Here is an 8,909-nt window from a genome sequence, read left to right on the forward strand (position 1 = left end):
ATACGCACCTTATCATGATATGTGTATCATGATACGTATCGTGTCATGATATGTGTATCGTGATACGTATCGTATCATGATATGTGTATTGTGATACGCACCTTATCATGATATCTGTATCGTGATACGTATCGTGTCATGATATGTGTATTGTGATATGCACCGTATCATGATATGTGTATTGTGAAACACACCTTATCATGATATGTGTATCGTGATACGTATCCTGTCATGATATGTGTATTGTGAGACGCACCGTATCATGATATGTGTATCGTTATACGTATCGTGTCATGATATCTGTATTGTGATATGCACCGTATCATGATATGTGTATTGTGAAACACACCTTATCATGATATGTGTATCGTGATACGTATCGTGTCATGATATGTGTATTGTGATACATGTCATATCACGATGTGTATTGTGATATGTATCGTATGACAAAATGCATAACCCGATATGTATCTATCATAATATGTATTTAGCTATATGTATTGTGTTTTAATATGTGTATCGTGATACATATTGTATCATGATATGTGTATCGTGATACGTATCATATCGCCAGACTCTTGCCTATGTAGACCCCTAAAAATAACTTCTTTAAAACTGAACCAGTTCAAGTTAAGTTTTTTTGTGTCTTAAATCAAGTTTTTTTTTTTTTTTACTGTCAAGAGTTTGGAGGAAAACATAAGAATGTCCTTATTTGTAGATCTCATGACAAAAAAATTATTATCTGTTATGATTTTTTAGAAAAAGCTTTGAAAGCAAAGAGAAGTTAAAACAAGTGAGAAATATCTTGCAAGGATCAAATACTTTAACATCACAGGGTGGTTTTGTCTTCCACTTCCACACGCTGCTATTTACCTTGCAGAAGAAAAAGTCCTAAAAATCAAACATCTGGAAAAAAAACATTATTTTATATTTTTTCGCTTCCTGTCCTCCGCGGCTGCAGGTTGTTTGCTGCCGTGAGTCACCGTCACTTATTCAGCGCTGAAATTTAAAGCAGGTTTGGTGTTTTTTGAGGACAGGAATGACGTGTCAGTATTATTAAACACCTTCCTTTTGTCGTTCGGTGGCTGTGAAGCTGATTTTTCCTCGTTCACAGGATGAGGTGAAATGAAAGCAGTGTGATTTATTTGGAAATTTCCTGGTCTCCTTATAATTAAAAAACATGATTTAATCAACAAATTTCTGTTGAGATGACACTAAAAGAGGTCTTTCTGTACAGTTATTTCTCCAGTTTACTTCTAGGATTAAACTGTCTTTATTCTGTTTAACTTGCAAACATGAATTGAAATAAGAGACGGTACTGGTTCAAAAATGACAATCATTTCTCTTTGGACACACCCATCCGTGAACAATGGCCGTCTTTCATGGCTTACATAAAAAACACTTGTTGCTTTAGCCGCTTTTACAAACATGTTTCCTTGAACTTTTAATGTATATTCGATAAAATCAATAGATAAAAGTGAAAAGTTTGCTATTTTTTTCAGATTTTCTATACAAAATTCAATTTTTTTTATGTAAGCTGTATTTTTTTTAAAGATTCTTTTTATAGGAGTGTGTCTCCCTGTCGCCTTATTTGATGATAATCGTAAAACCTGTTGATAAACGCTCTCCAGAGGACATGTTGGGTCTTGACCTCCAGACTGGATATTAATTGCTCGTCTGCCGTGAACGGATGACAAGAAGGTGCAAATTCTGAGAGGCAGCAAAGCATGAAAACAGGCTCGACATGAGGACACTCTCATATCTGGTGCTCCTGATTCCAGCTGATTACACATTAAAGTGACATTACGTTCATTTCTAATAACTGATGCTGTTTTTTAAACTCTACTTGTGACATTCAAGGTGCTTTAAAGTCTAATTCTCCCCAGTGACAGGTTGTTTTTCATTCCTTCCTTACGCATGGCGAGGTGCAAAAAGAAACTGCGTCATAGTTTGCTGGTTGGCTGTTTGCAGAAAGCTACCTGAGGCCTTTACTTTGGCCCTGCAGCTTCTTTTTTTTTTTTTTCCAGGAGTGCATTAGCCAGGAAGACTTTTAGCAGCAAAATCCAATCCATTATGTGCCGCGGAGTTACAGTGTGCCTGAGATCAGGCTTAAAAAACTTTATTTACTGCCTCCAAAGATAACACAAACAAGCAAATATGCAGTCAATAAAATTTCGCTTAAAAATTGCAATAGAAAAATAATTAAGTATATAATTAATTGACCTTTATTCTGCTAATCAAGGCAAATTAAGAAAGCTCCCCTCTAAGATGCATTAAAGTTGATTAAATATTTTATTTAAATCAAATTTTCATCCCGACACCAATTTTGTTCCATTAAGACAAATGTTTCTACATAACTAGTCATTTTAAATGAACAAAAGTGAACTTTTCTTTTAGAATTATGTAAATTTATGTATAAAAGCTGTTTGCCTAAAGAAACACAAGAAGTGCTTTTAAACTGAACCACAGATTTGAGAAATGAATCTGGTGTTGAGGTCCAGTGATAGACTGACGAAGATTCCAGACTGTACATCACCTTCACCTGGATGGATGGATGGATGGATGGATGTATGGATGGATGTATGGATGGATGGATGGATGGATGGTTGGATGGATGTATGGATGGATGTATGGATGAATGGATGGATGGATGGATGTATGGATGGATGTATGGATGAATGGATGGATGGATGGATGGATGGATGGATGGATGGATGAATGGATGGATGGATTATATGGCAGAAATGGATGTGTATGGACTGGATGGATTAATATGGGATGGATATATTTGGGTTGGATAAATGGATGGATGTGGCATGAATATATATGATGATGGATGGATAGATTGTTGGATATGGGATTGATGAGTGGATAGATGGATATAGGAAGAATGGATAAATATGGGATGGATGAATTTGAATGAATGATTGTATGGATATGTAATGGAAATAACATGGATGATAAATGGATGGATGGACATGAGATGGATAGATGGCTGGATAGATTGATGGATGTTTGGTTGTTTGGTTTGTTTGGTTGGTCGGTTGATGGTTGGTTGGTTGGATAGATTGATAGATGTTTGGTTGGTTGGTTGTTTGGTTGGTCGGTTGATGGTTGGTTGGTTGGATAGATTGATAGATGTTTGGTTGGTTGGTTGGTTGGATAGATTGATAGATGTTTGGTTGGTTGGCTGGTTGGTTGGTCGGTTGATGGTTGGTTGGTCAGATAGATTGATAGATGTTTGGTTGGTTGGTCAGTTGATGGTTAGTTGGATAGATTGATGGATGTTTAGTTGGTTGGTTGTTTGGTTGGTCGGTCGATGGTTAGTTGGATAGGTTAATGTTTGGTTGGATGTTTGGTTGATTGTTTGGTCAGTTGGTTGCTTAGTCGGCAGATTGTTTGGTTGGATGGATTGATGGTTGGATGAATGGTTAATTAAAAACTGGCTAGATGGACGGTTGGACATAGGATAGAATGGAGAGACAATATCATGGATGGATATAGGATGGACTGATGGAAAATGAATGGATAAATTATGAATGAACAGATGGATGAATATGGGATGTTTCTATTTCATCTAAAAAAAAGTCACATCTTCAAATTCAGCTCTCACCAAAAATCCCCGTCTCTGACCCTGATTCCTGTCCTGTTCGGTTTCTTGTAGGTTCTGGCATCTCCTCTCGTTTCTCACCTCGTATCAAAACAAACCTTGAACTTTGTCTGGTTCTCTGGTCAGTTCACTCCTACGTATTTTCTATCCTTAGATACAGGTTTGTTTATTCTCCCTGTTTGCCATCATTTATGGTCTCCTCCTCCTGTAGAAGTCGGGACGGTTCTCTGTTGTCCTCATCCCAGAGCAGGAGGGAACTAGGGCGTGAGCGGCTCTGTATAGTGTCTGGAAGAATTTTGACCAAAAAAAGGGGTTGAGGGTTAAAACACAGTTCCTAAAACAGATATGAAATGACAAAATCCTCTTCAATCAAAACAGATAAGCGGAACTACAAAGAGATAAGAGATCTTTAAATTCAAGATGTAATATATTTTATTGTAGTCACACCCTGAACATGTTTATAAATGGATTATAAAATGATTCAAACCACTGAGGACTTTAGTTTTTGTCTCAAAGTGTCGTTGGATCTTAAGGCCACAACTGTGGAACGGAAACGGCGTCTTTCTGAATGTGTGACCCTGAGCAAACGGGAGCAGCGCTTTGACCACGCCGGGCTTTATTGAGTATCGAGTGGCTTTTATTTTCTGTTAAGAGCTCCTGCTGAGGACGCTCCAGGTGTAGCGGAGAAGATCAAGGTCTGCCGGTAGAGACCGTAAAAGGGAGTGGAGTGTGACGAGAGCGATCATAACAACCACAAAAACATCCTTCAAAGATCGAGTTAATCTTTACGAAATAAAGACAAAAACTGATGCTTAGAAACTTACACTAAAACTTTACTATATTTTTCACCTACTGTAAATATAGTTTACCAATGAGTAATATACACCAGGAAGTACTACAGACTTACTGGAGATTTTACTTTTTGTATACTTTTTTCTCTAATAAACCCAATATGTTGCAGAATTATTATTATTATTATTATTTTTTTACCTTTATTTTATTAAATGTTGCTGTTTTTTTACAAAGCTTCAAGAAAAAGGTTTTTATCTTGATTTGATTTATAATATTCTCCTTTAGTTTGATTGTATATTTGAAATAATACAGTAAAATTCTCTTTTTAAAGACCCACTCTGATGAAAATGGTGTTTTTAACGTGTTCTTGAAGCATTTTTTTGATGATGGAAGACATCTAAAAATAAAATTAAACGGAAAAATTGCATTTCTTAGTATTTCTTTATTAAATCAGGAGAAGACAAACAAAAAAGAGGATTAAAAACGATCACATTTGTCACGTAAAAAATACAATATGCTTGAAGGTACCTGCTTTAAACTCTTAGTAAGAGAAGGGTAAGGGGGCGGGGTTGTGTCTCTGAAACCTATCTGAGTAAAATATGATAATACTTTGCCTTTGGTACACTAAAGAACAAAATACGAGTTATTTTCATGACCTCTTTTCCTACCTGGAAGTAAGATGACTCAACCTCACTCCTTGTGGGTACCGCCCATTTCATGATGTCATCCTAGAGCCGGCCTCGGCAGCGTGTCTGCGTTTCACCCACGAAAACATTAAACATCCTTTTGCAAAGATGGAGGAATTAACACTAAAGTCCGACCCCAACTATATATTTTCAATCTAATGTCAAATTATTCCCATTTTAATTATGATTGTGCAATTTTTAGCTTAATTTAAAAAATCCTGTTTTTTGGGGGGTTTTTTTGACATATTTTCTGCAGAGCGGCAAGAGCTCATCGGAAATTACTCAATAGCGTCTCTAAGGGCTTAAGTTGCTTGCTAATTTCCCAGGATGCTTTTCTTTACACTCAACAGCAACAAGCATCGCTTAGGGCTTAGGTTAACCTTGTTAATTTCCCAGCATGCCTTTGATTACACTTGATAGCGACAAGAGTCTCTTAGGACTTAAGTTAGCCTTGCTAATTTCCCAGCATGCCCTTGTTTACACTCTCTCCAACTAGAAACAAGCGCTTCCCAACTCCAAGCTAACATTAGCATAACAAAATAATATCACAGCTATCCAGCCGCACAGTTTATAGCCTGATGAGTGCTCAGACGAGGAAAATGAAGACGTTCATGGACGTATTTGTCTGCAAATGGATGACTTAAAATATGAGTAGAGAAAACGAGACTCTGTCCTAATCATGGTAGTAGCTTTGTAAGACATCCAGTTTTCATCTGCTCCTGATCCAACAGGATTTTGATACTCAGTTTTAATCTTAAATTATTCTATACATGTCCTCCATTGTGAGAAAGATACTACAAGTACATGTTAAAAACACACAAAAAACACGATTTTCATTGGATTGGCTCTTTTAAAAACACTTCAGAGCTCAAAAAAGTTGATTTTGCGTGATTTAAGCCCTTGAAAGTCCAGATAGAGAAACCATAAGTAGAAGCACTTGGGGCTTCTGGGTAATGTAGTTGTTGTTCATTGTGTTACATTGTGGGCATTTCACCAGAATACTACCAAACGGCTCAGTCTTTACTTTTTTGTCATCTTTCCTATACCACGTTTCGTTCATCAAACCATCACATAGTCACAAATTAATGAAACTTTTGATGACTTTCTGTAGCCCCGCCCCCACCCGTTCAGGTGGGTTTTCACACCTTGTTCACCTCAAAGGTGAAACCTTCAAGCGCACAAAAGCGTCTTTGTAGCCTCCTGAGTTTTCTCAGCTGCCACCTTGCTCTCCGTTAATTCTGTTTCTGATGCTGCTCACTCCACCCCCCCACCCCCCATCATCCAAACACAAAGGCAGCATTTACCAGTACGTTCTGGTGACCTTCAGAGGGCAAATGTTGTCAGAACTGCCGCCGCCTCCCCATCGTGGTTACATGTGCAGAAAGGCCCAGCAGTGGAATGTCAGGTGTTGGGCGTGCAGCCGCTGCCCTTTTCCACGTCCGTTTCAGCAGAGCGTTGTGTCCGACAGTAAACCTCCTCTCTGGATGGAACGCCATTGTGATGGAGAGAAGGTTAGAAGCTGCTCTGCTGCGAGCGGGCGGGCAGGCGAGCGACAGCTGTTTACAGTGGTGACTCACTCTCTTTGTTCCACGTCTGCGCTGCAGCCCGTCCGTGAATGTGGACTGTTCTGTATCTCGCCACACAATGCCGCACCGTTTCATTACTTATTGACATCTGTGCAAACATCCCATGCAGATGATCATCTGGAAGTATGAATTTAAAAAAATGCATGCAAAGCTTGATAGAAAAAGACTTTTATTGTGTAGTTATGCATTTAAGCGTTGATGTGCAACATTTACAAGTCTTTTCTAGTTATTTCATGCATGATGGTACTAAAAAAACAATAAAATTCAATTAAAACTTTTGTTCATTTATGTTCAAACGGGTGGAGAATGAAGCTACATTAGGACCTGGAGCTTCTCTGCTCAGAATTTCTGCTCCAGGCTGATGGTTTTTTTTTTCTTTCAAACTCCTACAGAAGCTCAGGAATCCTCCAAAAGAGTTCAACAAATTTAACACAATATGGAGAAGCCTGAATAAAACAGAAACTATCTTAAACTGTTTTTATTTCAGACACTTTAGATTGGTTAAGAAAAACATTCTTGAGTTAATCTGTGAATATATGGGAGGCACAAAATGCTGCATCACTTTTATATTATAAAAGCAGATTTATGTTTCCTGTTTTTAACTGCAACCATTTAATGCAAAATATGACAATTGACTGATTGATTCTAATCAACTTTATTAAACAAAGTGCCACAAACATTGTTAGACAGTCATACTAAAACTATTCTATAATCACTGATGTTGGACAAATGTATTATCTTAATTTTGTGGAAGTCAAGAATTTTTATCCTCTCTATTATTATTATTTGTTTATTTATGTTTTTATTTATTTATCTATTTATTCATGTCTTCTAGGGGTCGTCCTTATGGAAATTGCTGAAGCACATCAGACGATCCACAACGAACTTGATGAGAACGTAAGTAACTAAAAGTGTTCTTTTGCTAAAAAAAATCTTTAAAATAATACTTCTAATAAATAGTATAAATGTTACATCATAAAAATATGTTTATGTTGATATAATTTAAAAGAAAGGGAGTTTTGGTGAAGGAAAATACATTTTGGGGCTTTTGCTGCTTAAAAACCCACTCCGATCATCATAGCGTTCCCAATGATTTTCTTAGGATTTTTCCACTTTTAGTCGAAGTTAAAGAAACCATAGTTTCTGCAGGGCGGCAGGAGTTCATTAGAAATTACCCTCCCCGCCCCCTTTTCTTTCGCCGTTACAGAGCAAAGCAGGGAGATTGTCACAAGTACGATCTTTTTCGAACAGCATTTTTTTTTTCCATCTGATCCTGATTCACTACAATGTGAATAAATAATAAACAAAAATGCAGTCTTAAGCTTAATTTTTCTTTATATATGTCCTCTATCATCAGAAAAATACTTCAAGAATATGATAAAAATGCAAAAAAAAAACATTTTTATCGGAGTGGATCTTTTAAAAAATATAAACCGCTTTCATGCTTTAAATATAATAATTTATATGCTGTTAGGTTTTAAAGTTTTAGATGCAGGTTTAAGGTATTTTCAAAAAATATTTAGTCATATAATCAATGCAATTTAATCATTATGTTTAGTCCAGTAGCTGCACCTTGTTTTTGGTTTTAAAAATAAAGCTTTTGTTTATTTTTTACATTATTTTTAGAGGTAAAAAGTAGTGCTGCCACAAACGATTATTTTAGTAGTCGACTAATAACTGATTATTTTTTCTGATGAGTCGACTAATCGGGTAATGCATAAAGTGGATGTAAAACACACATCTTTATCATCATTAGCTTTAAACTAACTAAAAACTATATTTATTCACAGTAACATTAGTTGCGAAAATGCTAGTGAGTAAGCTGAATTTGGCAGCTATAGATGCTAGTGAGGAAAGCTAAAAATCCCGGAATTGATAGCTGAAAACACTGAAGCTGATAGCTAGCTAAAATATTAGCTAAATGCCAAATTAGCCAAAAAATAAAAATAAAATAAAAATAAGCCTAAGTTAGCCTAAACAGCTAGCATGTAGCTGAAATATTTTTTCAGAGATTTTTAATTAGCTGAACTCCAAAATAGCTTAAAAATAAAAAAATCCTAAATTAGCCAAAATAGTTAGCATATTGTGGAAATATCCAAATTAGACTCCAAATTAGCCTAAAAAAGCTTAAGTTAGCCAAAACATTTAGCATGTCATTGAAATATTATCTTAACTCCAAAATAAACAAAAAACAAAAAAGCCCTAAATTAGCCGAAAATAGCTAGCATGTAGCTG

General features: G+C 36.3%; 1 protein-coding gene across 1 annotated transcript in view; it reads left to right on the forward strand.

The window, feature by feature from the left end:
* Positions 1-8,909, forward strand: part of baiap2l1a (BAR/IMD domain containing adaptor protein 2 like 1a) — a 35,209-nt gene that overhangs the window by 5,505 nt on the left and 20,795 nt on the right. The window contains exon 4 of the mRNA XM_024284727.2: positions 7,510-7,571. Coding sequence (XP_024140495.1) covers positions 7,510-7,571 — 62 coding nt within the window. The remainder of the gene's footprint in view (positions 1-7,509; positions 7,572-8,909) is intronic.

This window comes from Oryzias melastigma, linkage group LG19 (genome assembly GCF_002922805.2).
Source record: "Oryzias melastigma strain HK-1 linkage group LG19, ASM292280v2, whole genome shotgun sequence".
NCBI classification, from domain to species: domain Eukaryota; kingdom Metazoa; phylum Chordata; class Actinopteri; order Beloniformes; family Adrianichthyidae; genus Oryzias; species Oryzias melastigma.